This window comes from Elephantulus edwardii, unplaced genomic scaffold (assembly GCF_000299155.1).
Source record: "Elephantulus edwardii isolate Elephantulus edwardi_28Jun2011 unplaced genomic scaffold, EleEdw1.0 scaffold00025, whole genome shotgun sequence".
NCBI classification, from domain to species: Eukaryota; Metazoa; Chordata; class Mammalia; order Macroscelidea; family Macroscelididae; genus Elephantulus; species Elephantulus edwardii.
In genome coordinates, this window is record NW_006399775.1 from 9,287,504 (window position 1) to 9,307,359 (window position 19,856).

General features: G+C 38.5%; 1 protein-coding gene across 1 annotated transcript in view; it reads left to right on the top strand.

The window, feature by feature from the left end:
- The window catches only part of TPO (thyroid peroxidase), a 202,578-nt gene extending 188,701 nt beyond the window's left edge, over positions 1-13,877 (top strand). The window contains exon 14 of the mRNA XM_006882918.1: positions 13,774-13,877. Within this exon, the coding sequence (XP_006882980.1) occupies positions 13,774-13,877 (104 nt within the window). The remainder of the gene's footprint in view (positions 1-13,773) is intronic.
- The last annotated feature ends 5,979 nt before the right edge of the window (positions 13,878-19,856 follow it).

Consider the following 19,856-nt stretch of genomic DNA (forward strand, 5'->3'; position numbering starts at 1 on the left):
TAAATGTGATATTTGGAAGCAGGAGTGGCATCCACTTCCTAAATAACATGCCTCCGAAAACTCTATGAACTTTGATAAATATTGATAGCTGTAGAGGGCTTTAGACCTTTTGCTCATAGGGTTGCTATGAGTTGCGCTCACTCGAAGGCAATCAACAACTAGAAGATGTAATAAGTCCTAGGGGGTACATGAAGGATTCAAGAGGATGCTTGGCCAGCTATCCGTAGGCTAGTATTCCAGATACCTACCAAACTTTCATTAATCTTATCTGGTTCAATTCTGACAACAACTTAAGAGATAAGTATTATTATCTATGCATTATATGTGAAGAAATTTGGGCTTAGTTTATTCATTTGTTGCAAGGAGACGCCTAAATTTCCATTATGGTAAACAAAACATTACAAGATCTCCTATCTCACATCCAACCACTCTTTTAGTTGGGTGTGAGTTTTTTAGCCTTATTATTCTTGTCTTCATTTTCTACTGCTACTATAATGGACACACCACACGTGAGTGGCTTTAAAAGTAAAATAACGTTTTATTCAAAATTGAGGAGGCTAGAAGTCTAAATTCAGGAGACTAGCTATATGACTTTCTGTCAATTATGGAGGATGATCTTTGTCTCTTCCCATTTCTGTAGCAGTAGTGGTTTTTTATTTTAAAATGAGAGGACTGAAGCTTGGTGATTTTCACTGGTTATTTGTTACTCTTCCCCATTCCACTTTTGTCCATATTTATTCTCTCTTTTAACCCCATATTTATTTGATTTTGGACATATCCACATTTTACACTTGACATGGTCTTATTAGCATAAGAAAGAAAATTCTATTCCTCAATGAAATCATAGTCGTAGGTATGGGGGTTTGAATTCCAGGTCATATTTCAAGGGAACATAATTTAATCCATTATCAACTCATATCTTGGCTCTTCAAAAACCGTGTATTCTAGCTACACTGGCGCTTGTCCATATCCTGCTTCCTTCCTTTCAATAATGCTTTCTATAACATTTCATTCTTACACTCTTGGCCTAGTCTATAGCGACATTGCTAACCCTAAGGCCACATCTCTCGGGCAGTTTGAATCCCTCAGAGGGAATACTAGAGAAAGAGACTCTGCTCCACATAATTTACAGTGTTAGAAATCCAATGATGGTCACCTATGAAGGGGTTGACTTCATGACAATGACTTTGACTTTTAGACACTTCACCCCAAATAATTGTCCTTTCAAGTCTCAGTTAGAATTGCTCTGAGGGTCCTGACACCTCATATCTGAGTGCACCTGAGAGTACCTCATCCCCTAATGTTCACTCACAAAGTTGTCTGTATCTTCTGCTTCCTAATTCTCATCGCACCTGAAATGACACATCCACTATAGATTTTTCCTGTGAGAATGAAAACTCTGTGAGGGAAGGCACCATGTCTTCATTCAACATCTTTGGCTCCTCACCCCTTATAAAGGTATCTAACACATCAAAAACATTCAATAACTATTGGCTGAGTAAATTGTTTAATGAAGCAACTTCCCAATTAGAAAAATAAAATAAAGCCAGGGTTTTAATTTATGCCGAGACGTGATTGCTACTTGGCATTCTCAACTTCAGCTGCTGCTCCGAGTTTGATGTGGTGTTTCTAACTGCTGTTGTTATAACTTTTTATTAAGCTCCACAGGGGCTCCCAGTATGTTTTCTAATGAATTTGAAAAACACAGCAAGAATACAGCTTGACTTAGTCCTAAAATAACATGTTTATCATTCTCTAAAAATGAGCAGCTGGAATTTGGAAGTGATTGGAATGTGGAACTGGTACAATGAGTTATACATAATTATTGGAATGTGTCAGCTCCTTACAGAAATCACAATCTGAGAAGCTAAAGTGCTCATGAAATTTCTATAAACTCCGTCACTCTTAAATGTGCTCTAATAACTGTGTGTTTTAAAAATCTGTGTTCTCTTTGCTCACTGGTCAAAAAAAATTGTGGCGTGATAGTTGAGGTTGGAAGTAGATCTGCTGATTTGAGTTTAACCATTGCCATTTAGTAGTCTCGTGGAACTGAGAGATTTATTTAAACTCTTAGAATGTCTGTCTAATCATTAATCATTTCTAGACCAAACCTGTTACCTTTGAGTTGATACCAATTTATAGCAATCCCACAGAGCAGAGTAGAATTACACTGAAAACTATCCAAGACTGCAATTTTCAGAAGCAAAGGATCACGTCTTTCTCCCTTGGAAAGATGGTGGATTTGGACCACCATCCCTATAATTACCACTGTGTGCTTTAATACTATGCCACCACAATTTCTTAGGTTTAGAGAGAACTATAACATAACTCACCAAACAAGTCTCATGAAATGATGAAGTAAGTAACTATGGAAAATAGTTAGACAGATGCCTGGAGCATAGCTGATAATCTGTATTCACAAACTTCACTGCCTTTGACTTAGAATCCACTCATAGCTGACCCTTCAGTAGGTTTTCACGGATTATATGTCATCCAGTTTTAGTGTGCATGGCTCTGCTATCAACACTCTTGGTACCAGCAGCCAGAAAATGAAAAGATGAACTGCATTGGGAAAGTCTGCTGTCAGAGACCTCTCCAAAATGCTGAAGAGCAACGATGTCAGTCTGGAAACTAAAGTGCACCTGATACAGGCCATGGTATTTGCAATTACTTGTTATGCATCAGAAAGTTGGACATTGACTAGGAAGGATAGAAGGAGAGTTGATGCCTTTGAGCTTTGGTGCTGGAGAAGAGTATTGAATTTACCATGGACTGCTAGAAAAACAAACAAGTTCAACCTGGAGAGGGTGAAGGGAGGCTGGTCCTTGGAGTCAATGATTCTGAAGCTTCATCTGACATACCTTGGACATGCTTCAAGATGAGATTAGTCCTTGGAGAGGGATGTCATGCTTGGAAGGGTGGAGGGACAGCACAGGAGGTGAAGACACTTGATGAGATAGATTGATTCAGTCACTTGGGTAATGGAGATAGGTGTGTGAGAGACAATAAGATTGGCAAGGGATAGAACAGGGTTTAGGGCTTTTGTACATAGGGTCACTATGAATCGCAGGCAACTTGACAGCACATAACAACAATGGCAACATATAATATAAATAATACAGGAGGAAATTTACTATCTTTGTCCAAGGAGAAACTAGTGGATTTGAATCACCTGCCTTAGGGTTGGCAGAGTCATTTTCTACCAACTAGGCTACCATAACTCCCTGATCTAAGTGTTGTTGGGTTGCTTTTAGATGCCCTTGGGTTAATTGCAACTCATAATGATCCTATGAACAACAGATCTGAACCTTGCCCTATCCTGGGCCATCCTCATCATCTCTGATATACTGAAGCCCATTGCTACAGTCACCATATCGATCCATCTTGTTGAAGGTCTTCCTCTCTCACGCTGACCTTCCACGTATTCAAGCACATGTCCTTTCTCCAGGACTGGCCCTTACTAACAATATGCCCAAATATGTGAGACAAAGTTTCACCTTCCTTGTTTCCAAGGAAACACTTTCTGGTTGCACTTTCTCCAGACATATTTATTTGCTTTTTTTGAAGACCATGGGGTATTTAGTAATCTTCTCCAACAATACAGTTCCAAGTCATTAATTCTTCAGCTACCCTTAATTATTGCCCGATCATCAGATGGTTAGTAAGTAATTGAAAATAATATGGCTTTCATCAAATGAATCTTAGTCTTTAAAGAGAAATGTTTCCTCCTTAACACCTTGACGAGGTTCTTGACAACAGATTTTGCTAATACAACGTGGCTTTTGATTTCTTGAATGCTGTTACCAAAGGTGTTGATTGTGGATCCAAAGAAGATAACATCATTGATAACTGTGGTCTTTTCTCTATCTATCATGAGGTTCCCATGATTGGTCCAGTGGGAAGATTTTTTTCTTCTTGATGTTGAGATATAAATCCATTTGCAGACTATAGTCTTTGATCTGCAAAAAAAAAATGTTTAAAATCTTTTTTCCCTTTCGGTAAGTAAGCTTGTGTCATTTGCATAAAGTAAGTTATTGATGAGTCTTTCTCTGATCCTGATGTCATATTCTTCTTCATAAACTCAAGCTTATAGAATGATTTTCTTAGTACACAGATTGAATAGGTATGGAGAAAGGAAGTAGCCATGCTCCTTTCTTAATTTTAAGCTATGCAATGTTCCATTTCTCTGTCTGGAAAACAGCTTCTGGGTTGAGGTGTAGGTTTTGCATGACCACAATCATGTTTTCCAGGTTAGTAGTTATAAATAATACTGTATAGAAAATTATTCCCACACAATCTTAAAGCAAAGCAAAATTAAAACTATACATCTGCTATAGTACTATTTCTTTTACCCCTCTTTTCGTTATTTCTTTTTAAACTAGCTGGAAGTTGGAAAGCCTGTCCTTTGCTCTTCATTAAAAAAGGTAATAGGGAAAGGTATAGTTTATTTTTATAAGATCTCATATTTACTAAATATTTGTTATGAAGCAGTAACTTACCATTAAAACATGTAAGCCTTTGCAGTTTAATTGTAGGATAAAGAATCAAGCAAGAAATATAAATAACATAAGGAAAATATGATAATATATAGTAATATTCCAGAATCTTTGTATGATGCAAAGGGTACTAGTCTAAAGGATGTTCACTTAACTCTAGCTAGAGCCCCTTCATAACATGTTTAGGAAAGATCACTCTGAAGAACATATGGAGTGTAATTGTAGTCTGGTATACATAGGGTCCTGTACTGGGTTCTAGAGAAACAGAGATTAATCAGGCAAAGACACATTGCCTAGTACAGATACACTGATAAAATTTAGTGAGCTTTCATAAAATGGATTTTGAGCACAGAGGAGACCAACTTGTCCAGGCAGATGAGGGGTGGGTGGTAAGAGATTTTTCTGTGGGATGATGTATCAGTTGAAACAAAAATTGTGTAGAAATTTAGTTGATGGTGAAGAAGGGCATTAGTAGCACAGGAGAAAAAAAAATAAAAAAAACCACCCCACGTGAGCCAACATACAGGAATGATAACTGCTTATGAACTGAGAATTACAGAGCATTTCTGAGATTTTAAGAACAAAGTATAAGAAAAGATAAGTGGTAGGAGCAAGACAAATCCAAATCTAGAGAGCTGGACTGATGGGTTTTCTAGGCAACAGAGAGATTTTAAAGGTAACCTTTTCAGACAGAAATCTTACAGCAGCAAATGGTGGTAAGTCTAATCACAAATGATTGCACTGAATTGTTTAACTGAAAATGCCAAGGGAAGGATCAGTGAAGCCAAGAATAAATTAAAGGTGTATGCACATTAAATATTTTCTCTGTTTCATCCTTCTTCACAAATTTGGTAACATATAGGGTTGCAACCAACCCTTTGTGTTTTTCATTGGTGAATTTCACTTTGACTTAATCCAGAGGCTAAACTTTACCACCATGAGTTGATTATTCTCTTTTTCTAAAAAATCCTGGTTACTGTTTTTCATTGTTAATCAGACCCTATAGATGGACATTTGGGTAAGGTTCTTTGCTTGAATAAAGTGGAGAAGACTTGAAGCACTTACTGAAGAAGATCAATGGCTACAGTCTGAAATATAGATTACATCTCACAAGAAGAAAATGGGAATGAAAAGAGAGAGAGAGAGAGAGAAGCACAGATTAAAGGATAGATGTGTATGTGTAGGAGTGAGGGAAAAGAAAGATACAGTGACTATTTGATGAGCTGTTATAATAAACAGCATGGCTCATTTGTACTTAATCTTATACAATAAAATATATATGCATGAGTTGTATCACTTCCAGAACATATATCATACAACAGAATAGATTTTGCACTTTATTAGCTGAAATGGCTAAATAAAATAGTTTCTCTGTTGGATAATTTCCTGTTGTTGTTAGGTGCTACAGAGTTCAGTTGATTCATACTGACCCTATGGACAACAGATCTGAACCCTGTCCTGATCTGTGCCATCCTTGTCTTCTCTGACATACTTGCACCCATTGCTTTAGTTACTGTTTCAGTCCTTCTTTTTGAAGGTTGTCACCTTTGTCACTGACCTTCCACATTTCCAAGCATAATATCCTTTTTCCAAAGAATAACCCTCCCTAATAACATGTTCAAAGAATGTGATATGAAGTTCACCACCATCCCAGCATCTAAGGAGCACTCTGGAGACACTTTTTCTAACACATATCTGTTTGTTCTTTTGGCAATCCATGAGATATTCACTCTTCTTCTGCAACACCACAACTCAAAGACATCAATTCTTTGTCTGTAATCCTTATTCACTGTGCAGCTCTCGGGTGCAGAGCAAGTGATTGAGAAGAACCAGGCACACTTCACTATAGGAGCACAGTTTAAAAAGGGAGCTCATGGTCTAAATAGTACAATTAATAATGTTTGGCCTTGTTTTCTTGATCTGGCTTTTGAAATCTTCTGTTCATCTCTTTTACTCTGTCACCCTTTCCCTTTGTTTTGGCTTTTCAATGCTCTACTCCAATTTTTAGAATCTCTTCTGACATTTTTCCCCTGCTCTGTTGTCTTTGTAATGACCTCTTGCTCTCTCCATGGATGATGTCTTTGATAACATCACACAATTTGTCTGGTCTTCAACCATTAGTGTTCAATACCTCAAACCTGTTCTTGAGATGATTTTTAAATATGTTGTTGTTGTTATGTGCCATCGAGTTGCTTCCTACTCCTAGCAACCCTATGTACAACAACTCTAAACTCTGCTCTGTTCTGTGCAAATTGCACCATCTCCGATACACCCATCCCGATTACCCCAGTTACTGAATCAATCCACGTCATAGAGGGCCTTCCCCTCCTGCGCTGTCCGTCCACCCTACCAAGCATGATGTCCCTCTCCAAAGACCGGTCCCTCCTTACAACATGACCAAAGTATGTTAGACGGAGCCTCAGAATTCTTGCCTCCAAGGATTAAGCCCGGGTTAACCCTTTCCAGGATGAATCTGTTTGTTTTCCTAGCAGTCCATGGTGCCCTCAATACTCTTCTCCAGCACCACAGCTCAAAGGCATCAATTTTCCTTCTATCCTCCTTAGTCATTGTCCAACTCTCTGATGCATAACAAGTGGTAGCAAAGGTGAGATATATTCCAGGTCATATCTTGGTTCTTGTGGACTTGTTTTCATTCTCTCCAACTTCAATTTGAGTGTATACAAGAATAATTGATGGCCACAAGATAAAGGTAAACAAACCAGTTGAAAAAAACGGGCGCAGGATAAGAACAGACACTTCTCCATAAAAGATATTCAGATGTGGAGAAAAAAAACACCAAAAACACATGAAGAAATGTTCAAAATCCCTAGCCCTAAGAGAGATGCAAATCAAAACAACTATGAGATATCATCTTACCCCAGTCAGAATAGTAAAATTCAATGAACAGCAAACAGCAAATGCCGGTGAGGCTGTGGAGAAACTGGAACCTTTATTCACTGTTGGTAGGAATGTAAAATGATGCAGCCACTATGGAAGGCAGTATGGCACTTTCTCAAAAAGCTGGAAATAGAAATACCATTTTACCCACAATTCCACTGCTGAGCATATACCCTAAAGAAGCCAGAACTGCCACACAAGCAGATATATGCACACCCATATTTATTGCTGCTTTGTTGATAATAGTAAAGAGATGGAAATAATCCAAGTTCCCATCAACAAATGAATGGATAGAGAAGCTCTGGTATATTCACACAATGGAATACTATGCTGCATTGAAAAACAAAGAACTCATGAACTATTATACAAAATGGGTAACCATGGAGGATGTTATGCTGAGTGGAATATTTCAGTCACAAAAGGACAAATACTGCATAATACCACTGTTATAAAACATGACTGACATGGGTGTTGAGGGGAAACTAAGAAAAGGGGATAAATAATGTACAGGGCATTGAAACAGATGAGGGAGAGAACTGTAAAAAAGGTATATATGATTAGATATACTGTCACGACAAGAGTCTAGAATAAGAGCTGCATAATAAAGTGGTCTGGGGCAGGGCCAGGAGTGTTGCTGTATGAAAGAACTTTTTTCCAAAGAAAAAAGTGAACTGGTGTGGGGGACACAGGGAGGAAAATGTGCAACAATGAATGAATGGTAATCGAAGTTCTTTATAATCTTTCATTAAAATCTAAAAAAAGAAAAAGAGTAATTACTGGTCTCTTCTTCACTTAGAACCTGATCTGGATTTGACTGCTGATATCGAACTTCTCCATGGATTCTTTCCTCATATGTAGTCAATCTGATTCTTATTCAGTACATCAACTGAGGTCCTTGTGTATAGTTGACATTTATGTTTCTTTAAAAATGTATTTACATTAAATAAATCATTGATTGTGCAAAATTCACTTGTACTCCAGCCTCATTCTGTCACTAAGTTCATAGTTTTTTTTATTACTCCCATTCTTTCTAATTTGTATCCAGCTTTTGTAGTCCAGTCACCAATTACTATCAATGCATCTAGACTGCATGATTTGTCAATTTCAGACTCCAAAAGTTGGGAGACTTCCTCAATTTCTTCTTCTTTGGTTTTATCTATTGGTACAAATATTTGACTAACCATTTGTATTAACAGGTCTTCCTTATACATGTATAGACAGTATTCTGTAACTCACAGCATAGTACTTCAGGATAGATCTTGAAATAGTTTTTCTAACTAAGAATTAAATACCATGTTTCTTTAAATCTTCTTTCCTGGCAAAGTATCATATGGTCATCTGATTCAAAGTGGCTAACGCCAGTCCATTTCAGCTTATTAATGCCAGAATCTATCTTTATGTATTCTAGTTCATTTTTCACAACTTCCAGTTTGTTTACTAGACTATAAAATTATTTCGATCACATTAGATTTGGAAATATTAAAAAAGAAAACAAGAATACTCACCATTGGACCCAGAGGCATATTGTGATAGGTCGAGAAAAGATTGAAATTTTTTATGATTTCATTTTATTTGGGTCCTGAGTCAACACACAATGGTAGCACCAGTCATGAAATAAAAAAGCGCATATCAAGAGTCTCTTTGATATGCTATAGAGAAAGGATGTAAGTTAAAATACTAAGGTTCCAATCTATTGTTTATAGGATTCCTATAAATTGTGGTTAACCTGATGACGCCTAACAGCACCACACTTATAAGGTGGACATGAAACAATCTCAAACTTATATTTTGTCAGAATATATCTGGTAGGCTGTCCTTGAGAGGGCAATTTCTAGAATTCAATTTCATGAATTCTGCTGCTCTGACTAGCCTAATTTGGGTCCTGTGTCCACCCTGAGTCAGTCATTATCAGCAAAGGAGTATGGTACTGGGATTTCTTCAGCTAAAGTTACATGCCACCCATAAATACTCAAATGAAGTCATTTCCTCTGTAACCATCAGAACTGAGAAGGGGATATAAATTGATACCAAAGCATAATCCCGGTCTCTTTCTGGAAATAGAATAAATGAATGGTGAAATAAAGCTGTTTTCCTCTCTGGTTTTAAAGCAAGAGAATAATATGATCATATGTGTTTTATAGTTAGATTAGTAAGTGTCTGTGAGGAAACGGCAATGAAGGAAAACTCTGGAGGTGGGAAGAACAGTTAGAGAACTATTAGAGCAACTCATGAAGTGAATATAAGAAATGAAAATATACAACAGTGAGTGAGTGAAAATCCAACTTTCCTGTAAAAGTTCATTAAAATTACAAGTAAAAATAAATACTTTTATTTAAAAATATAAGTAATTGAAATAATAGAGTAGTTTTAGAATAATATCTTATTTTATTGATCCATTAGTTAATCTGACAAGTCATTTGAGTGTACAAGAATTATGATAGACTCTGGAATGCAATAAGAGGCAATACAGATACAGCTTTTGATTTTATAGTCATTAAGTATAGATAAGGATCTTTGGTGGCATAGCCCATAGGGAATTGGTACTGCTGACCTAAAGCCCCAACCTCACTGGCAGTTCAAATCCACCAACTTCTCTGCAGGAGAGTGATGGGAGGTCTTCTACATGTCATTTATAACGCCAGAAACCCAATAGAGTGTCAGCTATTAGTCTGTTGCAACTTGACGGCAATACATTTTAGTTCACTTTGATATTTTTTGGTTGTTTCTTTGTATGTTTTAACAGTCTAGATGTTGTTGTTGTTGTTGTTGTTGTTGTTGTTGTTGTTGTTATGTACCATCGAGTCACCTGCGACTCTTAGTGACCCTATGTACAACAGCTCTAAACCCTGTTCTATGGTGTGCCAATCTCATTGTCTCTGACACACAACTACTGCCATTACCCCAGGAACTGAATCAATACATCTCATTGAGGGTCTTCCTCTCCTGCGCTGTCCCTCCACCCTCCCAAGCATGACATCCCTCTCCAAGAACTGGTGCCTCCTCGCAACATGTCCAAAGTATGTCAAATAAAGCTTCAAAATCCTTGCCTCCAAGGAGCAGCCTAGAATCATCCTCTCTAGGACAAACCTGTTCATTGTCCATGGTATATTCAATACTCTTCTCCAACACCATAGCTCAAAGGCATCAATTCTCCTTCTATCATCCCTACTCATTGTCCAGCTCTCTGATAGATGGATACTGAAATAACTAGCAAATAAAATTCAATGTAATTGTATCACTGTACCACATTGTTTTGTTAATAGCTATTGAATTGGCCTCAACTTATCTCTAACACTACATTAAACAGCAATGTATTACCTGGGCTTGTACCACCTACACACATGATCATGGGTACATTAAATCTCCGTGTTGTGGTCACCATGCCTTTCAAACTAAGGGACTTAACTTTTAGCACTAGGTTGGACAATCAGAGGTTCCATAAGCACGTGCAAATCACACTGAATCCAGGCTCAGAGATTAGAGGAGTCTTTTCACTGCAGGTGCCTTTCAAGACAGGTCTGGGAAAGTGAGCAGATATTATCTAAGCAGAGGAAGTATAGATTTAGTGATAGAAATCTTTGGAAAGATGCAATTTCATGAACAAAGATTTAGAGGCAAAAGAGAGTTTTATATGTTAAAGTTGAAAGAGAAGTTCAATGTGACTGGAGCTTAGAGTGTGAAAGTGAATTAGTGACAACTGAATTTGGACAGAAGTAAAGAAGTAGGTTGTATCAAAGTGACTTTGAATTTTTTAAATGGCTCCTAAGTTCAGTGTGGTGCCCCAAATGAAAACGCATATACTAAAATAAGTAAAAGTGGAGTGGGATTGATGAGTTCTTCTTTTACTATTTAGAGTTTGCTGTTTTGTGGAATTAAAGTGGAGCCAGATGAAAGATAGCTGGGTGTGGGATTTGGAAACTTGAGTGAGGAATTTGGTAAGATACAAATATTTCTATTTCACCCAGCTATAAGGAGTATATTTGAGTCAGTTAGAACATGTGCAGAGAGTATATTGTGAATGAAGGAATAATCTGCGAATGGAACTTTCAACAGCACTACATTTCAAAGGAATGGTAGAGAATGTGTAGCACCACAAAGAGAAGGAAAAGGTAATAGGAGAAAAGGGATAGCCGAGAGACTTATGTTGAGTGTGGGCTGAATTTGCTAAGATCAGAGTAATAGTTGTCAATTAGGGAGGTATCCTTTAGAACATGAGGAGACATTCTAAGCAAGGGATGAGCCACCAAACATGAACAAAAGTGTAACTGGTTAAATGATACACATAGATTCATTTGTGCTCTGAGTGCTTGCTCTAGGTTTCTCCACCTAGACCCAGGAGAAATTATGACCATACACATAGTAGAAACATTGTTTATAAGCTTGCACATAGTAAGCGCTAGTTCAATTCATAGCTTAGTGAGAATCACACTTCAACTTTAAGAAAGTAAGAATCCTCAATTGAACCAACAATTGAGGCAATAAACAACATCATGACAAACACAGAAAAGATTGAGGTTATCAAGGGTTTCATTCTACCTGAATCCAAAATCAGTGCCCTCGGAAGCAACTGCCAAGAAGTAGAAAACATTGTGTTGGGTAAATCTACTGCAAAAGATCACTAGAAAGTGTTAAAAAGCAAATATGTCACTTTGAAAACTAAGATATAACTCACACAGCAATAATATTTTCTGTCACTTCATATGCGTGCAAAAATCTGGACTGTGAATAAGGAGGACCAAAAAAGAACAGATGCTTTTAAGTAATCATATTGGTGAGAAATATTAAATATACCATGAACAGCTATAAAGATAAACGATCAGGTTTGGAAAAAGTACAGCCAATTCATTATAACAGCAATGTCAAGGAAAAATTGTTTCCACATTCTTTGGACTTGATAGCAGAAGAAATCAGAGCCTAGAAAAAGATGTGCTTGGTAGAGTGGAGGGTCAATGAAAAAGAAGACCCTCGATGAGAGGGGATGACAACTGGGCTACAATAATGGGCTCAAACAAGAGCAAGGACTGTAAGGATGACGCAGGGAGTCAGAGCTGACAGCACCTCACAACAACACAATAATTCAATAATGGTGACAGATGGTCTTATGCACATATGCACATTTGTAGAACTACATTATGTATCTGTTTAATTATTTCAAGAAACAGAGAGGCAAAATAATCTCAGCTGTTAGGCCACACACTTTCTTTTTTTTTTTTTTTAAACATACATTTTAATCCCAGATATTTCGGCCTTCTCATTTTAACACTACCTCTTTAGTCACTGCGGCATTTTCTTCAGACTATGTTTAATGCTATATGTCCTCAAGGTTTGGTTGTTTTTATAAGAGTTGGCAGTATCAATTTTTTTTCAATTTCAAAATGACTTTTTATTATATCTTGCATGTCCACTTGACCTTTAGTGATCACAATTACTATTTCATGAGCACTATTTTTAAGTTCATGGGTCCTCTGCATCTAAATAAAAAAGTTCATTGTGAAATTGTGACCAGAGAGACTGAATTCCATGCCACAGTTGCCATGTATTGCTCCCTAGTCAACTGGATCATATGAATTTGTGGGTTTAAGACAACAGTAGAAATGATCTGCTCAAGTCCTATAATTTTATGATGAGAAATTCACAAGGTCTCTCTTTCTGAGCTCACAAAGGAAGGGCAAATCCTGGGCTTCACATTCCTAGACCTGCCTTTTGACTCTATTCAGTCACTCAGCTTCCTTCTGTCAAATTATCGTTTTTCATTAGTACTGCCTAACTTCTTTTTCTAATGAAGCAATAACAGATTAGCTTGTACTCAGAAGGCTGCTTCTGTATTATCTCTGTGGTGTTCCCTGTGAGGCTCTCCAAAGGCTGCAAAGATTCCAATCAAGCCTTCTCTTGACTCATGTTTAACTTTCAGATTGCTCCTGTGGAAAGCAAAATGCAACTAAAAAGGCAATTCCACAGCATTGTAGTTCATTCTTTAAAGCATTTTGCCCATGAGCCTACTTTGTATCTACTTTTAAGTTTACCATCTAATTCTTTTCAATGGTTCCCAAGGTCTCTGTAGGAAAAAAACTTCCTGTTCTTTTGATTGGGAGACAGCACTGCTGAAAATGCTCATCCCTATCCTAAACGTGACTTGCCACCTGGAAAGATCAAGTATCTTTCCAAGTTAAAAATTAATCATGTCTGTTTTCTGCATTCACTTCCTCTACACCTTCCATGGAGCTCCAAACCTATTAGGATCATGATCCTGTATGCCTTGCACTGTTACCTACTCCATGATGAGGGTCTGGGTTTCAGAGTCAGGCAGGATTAATTCCAGCTAGCTGCCCACCGGTCCTGACAGATACACCTCTAACATGACCTCCCTTCTGTGCTCTAGATTCTGGAAGACTTCCAAAAGCCTCGTTAGTCTCCATCACATTAGGCGGAGTGCTGATTGGCATCTTGGCAGCATTGACCTGGACAGTGATTTGCAGGTGGTAAGTTCCACGTTCTTCATCTATTACCTTGGACAGGAGGCAATTTTCTCTCCTGCAGGCAAGGCCATTAATGAGGCTTCTTTATCTCTCTGAAGCCAGTATAGATTATAGATATCGTGAACTCATGTGTCTCCTGAGCTATTTTGTACAACTTATTAGACATCCTAGTTCTTCCATTATGTTTTAAATAATGAAAGTGGAGCAATTATCAGTACACCTTAGTTTGTATCACAGATCTGTAGATGGTATCAGAGATTTGTAGATGGAGATTCAGAGACATTGAATACTTTTGTAAATTTAAATGTCTTTAGCTGAAATACTCTTTGGTTAGGAATTAAAATGTGCTGCAAAGGTTTCTGGGAAAAAGGGAAAAAAGTCTGTGGATAAAATTCTTATTCTTCAGGAGTATCCTCTTCTACGTAAAGATATATCATCCAGAAAGTAAAGCCTAAGCTATAATGTTAAATATGATGCTAGTGTTGAAACTATAGACTGCTAGGTGAATAAACAGGTTTGTCCTAGAGAGGCTCCCAGGCTGCTTCTTGGGGGCAAGGATTCTGAGCTTTGTCTGACATACTTTGGACATATTGCAAGGCAAGACTAGTCTTTGTAGAGGGACATCATGCTTGGGAAGGTGGAAGAACAGCTGAACAGAGGAAGACCCTCAGTGAGATGGATCGATTCAGTGACTGGGGTAATGGGGTATGTGTGTCAGAGACAATAAGGTTGGCACAGAATAAAGCAGGGTTCAGAGCTATTGTACCTAGGTTTGTTATGCAAGCGACTTGACGGCACATAACAACAGTGTTGAAACATTCAGACGCAAAATCTGACAGTTTATGACCTAAGATTCATTCCCTATTGGAAGGATTCACAGGATAGTTTTTCCCTTAAAGTGGTGAATACTAACTAGGGAAGGGGTGGGGAGACATCCCAACCCTGGTGGAGTAAATTCATTCTCCTTGATTTATCTTCCCTTGCAATTATAAAAAAGTAAATTCCTTGAACTTTGTTCAATGCTTTAATGCATGATTATTTTATTTTAAATAGAAGATGCTAAGGAAAACAGCAGCATAAACCCAAAGAATTGGTGTCTTTTTAAGTCTGATCCCCCTAGCCAACACCTGCAAAATATATATGCCACATTCATTTCTGCCTCCAGATTTTTGTTCAAGCAGTTAAACTCTACCTAAAATAGCACCCTCATTTTCACTTCCAAGTCAGAAATTGTTATTTCCTTCAAGATGCACTTTCGACCCATCATGCTTGCCATCTAGCCTGCAATTCTCTTTATCCTATGATTCTTCACCTACGCTTGTGAACTACATAACCTAAAGTTAAACTACAAGCTGTATTTGTTGTTCTTGGATTGCTTTTCTAATGGGATTATCATATTTCCAATAATAAGTTAAATTAAGCCTTATAAAATATTGTTCTGGGTAAAATGCTTGTCAGTCAGATGTTGTTCTAAAGCAGATCATCTAAATTAAGACAGACTAGGGAGAAGGATTGGCCATCTAATTCTGAAATGACAGGCCTTCGAAAACACTATGTACACTAGAGCAAATTTAGATATGGCACCAGAGGCTGAGCACTTCCACTGAGAAATGCAAAGGAGCAAGAACAGCAGCAAGCAGATACCAGGTATTGTAACGTGGAATGTGAGAAATATGTGTGTACGGAAAACGGATACTGTTAAGGAAGAATTGAAATGCATAAATATTGACATACTTCTCTTGGGGTTTTTGGTTGTGTTTTTTGTGTTGGGTTTTTTTTTTTGTTTATTTTTACATTTTATTGGGAAAAGTATGTTGGGGATACATGGAGGTGAGGGTTGGGAGCAAAAGGGTGAGGATGGGCAGGGACGAAAGTTGCAGAGATGCAGTTGCAAGGCTGCACAATTTTGTTGGGGTGGGGGAGGAGGTGAAGGAAATTAAAAGGATCCACTGGGGACCAGATGATTCAGAGCACTAGTAAGCATGGTCCAATGGTGATTAAACAAACTGCCTTATTCACTTGTGGGTTTCTCATTTGGAAATTGGAATTGGTTGCAGACTCTCTGGCTTCTTCATGCTGAACAGGGGTGTTGATGTGAAGGAGGAAAGGGAGCACACTTTATCCCCTTACTGGTGGTCTTGGGTTGAAGCTGCTTGCCTTCTTGTTCTGTTAGAAGATGTTTTCCTGACATTTGCTTCCCTCTGTACTGCAAAGCTGGGTCCAGAGGGGATGGCTGACTGAACCCTGATGCTCCATCCTCCTTTGTTTTCTTAACTGGCCGTTGTATTTCCTTTTTTTTTTTTTTTTTGTCTGGAACTGGGTTCAGGGTCAGGTCTGGAGTAAAACTCAGTGTTAAGGTTACCCATAGAAAAGGGAGAAATTCCAGAGAGAACAAACATGTGAGTTACAAATGGAAGGGCTTTGGGGGTGTTACTTACTGGTGTACTGGGGAGAGGGTGGAGGAAAGTAACTTCAATAAAATTCTCTGTATACCCTAGGCAGTTTTTTTCTACCCTGGGGTTGGATGGTAAATTCTGAGGGCTGAGGAGCTCACCCCAAGGGCCAGCTCGCCCCACCAGGGGCCGAACGCATGGCTCGCCCCGCTGCCCGCTGGTGGCTGAACAAACTGCCCACCCTGAGGGCCTGATGGCAACCCTCTTGGGCTGGGGGACACATCCCTGGGGCTGGTTGGCATCTTCCCCCAATTTCTCCCTCCCCAAGTCCAGACCCTGATCCTCACTGAAGACCATGTGGCCAGAGACAGCCGGTACTGCCACCATTATCCCCCAAACCCCGTCTAAACAGTCCTTGGAAAAGGCAGATAGCAGATCAAAAGATGTGATGCATTGAGGATATCTGCCATCTCAGACATGCTGCCACAGTTAAATATCCTTGAGTCATAGACAGCTCACAGATGCTCTCATTGAATCCATTGTACTAGTAATCTTCTTCTCTGGCCTACCGTACATCTCGGGTGAGGGGACCCCTGGGGTCTGGTGGTGGGAACCTCGTGTAGAAGGCCATGGTGGCCCTCCTCCACGTGGTCTGCTTCCGCAGCTCATCATGTTGTTGCTGCCACTGCTGCCGCCATCTTGGAATCTCCTCTCTTGTTTTTATGTGCTGCTGAGTCACCTGCAACTCATAGCAACCCTATGTACAACAGCCCTAAACTCTGCTCGGTCCTCTGCCAATTTTATTGTCTCTGACACACTTACCCCCTTTCTCCAGTCACTGAATCAATCCATCTCATCAAGAGTCTTCCTCTCCTGTGCTGTCCCTCCAGGCTCCCAAAATGATATCCTTCTCCAAGGACTGGTTCTACCTTGCAACATGTTCCAAGCATGTCAGACAAAGCTTCAGAATCCTTGAATCCCTCCTGGTCTCACACCCTCTAGGATGAACCTATTTGTTCTCCTAGCAGTCGATGGAATATTCATTACTCTTCTCCATCACCACAGCTCAAAGGCATCTGTCATCCCTAGTCATTGTCCAACTTTCTGATGCATAGCAAATAATTGCAAAGATTATGGCCTGGATCAGGTGCACCTTAGTCTACAGACTGACATCATTGCTCTTCATTACTTTGGAGAGGTCTCTGACAACAGACTTTCCTAGTGCAATTCTTCTTTTTATTTCCTGCCTGCTGATACCAAGAGTGTTGAATATGAAGCTAAGCAAACTAAAGCTGTTAACAATCTCTATCTCTTCACCATCAATCATGATACTGCCAATTGGCCCAGTGATGAGAATCTTTGTTTTCTTAATGTTGAGTTTCTACATACTAGGCATTAACAAAAGAAGATTCATTGGCATGGGACATTCTGAATCAGACAATTTCATGATCTATGATGCAAGAGGTGTAAGGGTGAGAAAAAAACAGGGTCACATTCATTATTTAAAAGACCATTTCCAGATCTATTTTGAAATGCAATGTTGAGAGTGATGGATAATATCCATACTCATACAAGGAAGTCTAGTGAATATCATTATCATTCAAATATATGTACCAACAACCAGAGCCAGGCAGGAGGAAATAAATTATTTTTGCAAACTTTTGCAATTTTTTTTAAGTTGCCATCAGGTTGTAGATGACTCATAGCTACCCTATGTATGAAAGACCTGAACACTTGTATAACTTTCTTCAATTCATCAAGTTTATAGGGTTTCCGGAGGCAAATTATTTCTAAAGTGGATGCCATTCCTGCTTCCAAGCTTGTTTTACTCAGGGAGCTCCACCAAACACTGTCCACCATGGGTAACCATTATCACATTTGACACATCAGTATCACAGTGTTCATCATCACAGCAACCACGAGTTACCTCTGTACAGCAAATGGACAGACCAATGCTATACCACTAGAAAAATGTTTGACAAAAAAAAATTAAAACCAGGCCTGAGGGCTGCAGATTAAAATCACTCACTTTTGGCTTGGTAGCATTACTTTTTGTCAACTAGGCCCACTGAGCTCTCTCTGTATTGTTGTTGTTAAGTGCCATCAAGTCATAGTGACTCTATCAACGAAAGTAGGAAAGCTATCAAACGTGCAACCAAGATGCATTAAGACTGATGATGGGTGACTGGAATGTGAAAATTGGGAACAAGGCAAAATGGTCAGTAATCTGACATTGACTAGATGACAGAAATGAGGCTGTGAAAACTAGGCAAGGTGCTTACTGTGGAACAACTACTCATACACAAGTGCAAACTGAAACTAAAGAAAATTAAATCAAATCCAAAGGAACCAAAATTTGCCCTTGAGTCTATCCCATCTGAAGTTAAAAACCATCTCAGGAACAAGTCTGAGCCATTGAATATGAATGAGCAAAGATTAAATAAGCTGTGGAAGGAAATCAAGGATATAATCCATGAAGAATACAAAAAATCATTACAAAGATGGAAGAGGAAGAAAAGATGAAGATGGATGTCTGAAAAAACTGCATATTGCATTAGAGTGTCAAGAACCAAAGCAAATGGAATAAACAATATATTAAGGAGCTGAAGAAAAGATAAGATATTATAATTAAATGTGCAAAGAGCTGGAATCAGAATACCAGAAGGGCTAAACTCACAATTTTTAAGCTGAAGGAACTGAAGAACAAATCAAGCCTCAGAAGACAATATTTAAGGATACTGTGGGCAGCATATTGAATAATCTAGGAAGAATTAAAAGAAGATGGAAGGAATACACAGGGAAATTGTACCAAAAAGAATTGACTGACGCAGAAAAATTTCATGAGACAATGTATAATCGAGAGGCTATTATTATAGAGGAAGTTCAAGCTGCTCTAAAGGAATTGGGAAAATAACAAGGTCCCAAGAATTGATGAAATACCAATTGACTTATTTCAATAAACTTTTGCAGCCTTATACATGCTTACCAGGTTGTGCCAAGAAATCTGGAGGACAACTACTTCGCCAACTGCCTGGAAGAGATTAGTATGTATTCCCATTTAAAAAAAGTGATCTGAGTCACTAATATCACATGTAAGCAAAATCCTGTTGAAGATCATCCAGAAATAACTGGAAAAGTACATTGACAGAGAACTACCAGGACTATAACCTGAGTTTAGAAGAGGTCATGGCACTAGAGCCAATGACACGTCATAATCAATGTCAGATGGATCTTAGTCAAAAACAGAATAGAAGAGGACTGTCTATCTGTGCTTCTTTGACTAGGCAAAGGCATTCGATTATGTGGATCACAACAAATTGTGGCTAACCTTGAAAAGAATGAGAATTCCAGAACATTTGATTGTGCTCATGTTAAATCTATACTTGGACCAGAAAACATTTGTCAGAACAGAACAAGGAAAAAATGCATGGTTTAAAATTCAGAAAGGAGTACATCAGGAATGGATCTTATCTCTTCATACCTTTTCAATCTTTATGTGAAGCAGATCATTCAAGAGGCTGGACTTTATGTGACATTAGGATTCAATGAAGACTCAACAACCTGTGGTTATACAGATGACACAACCTTACTTG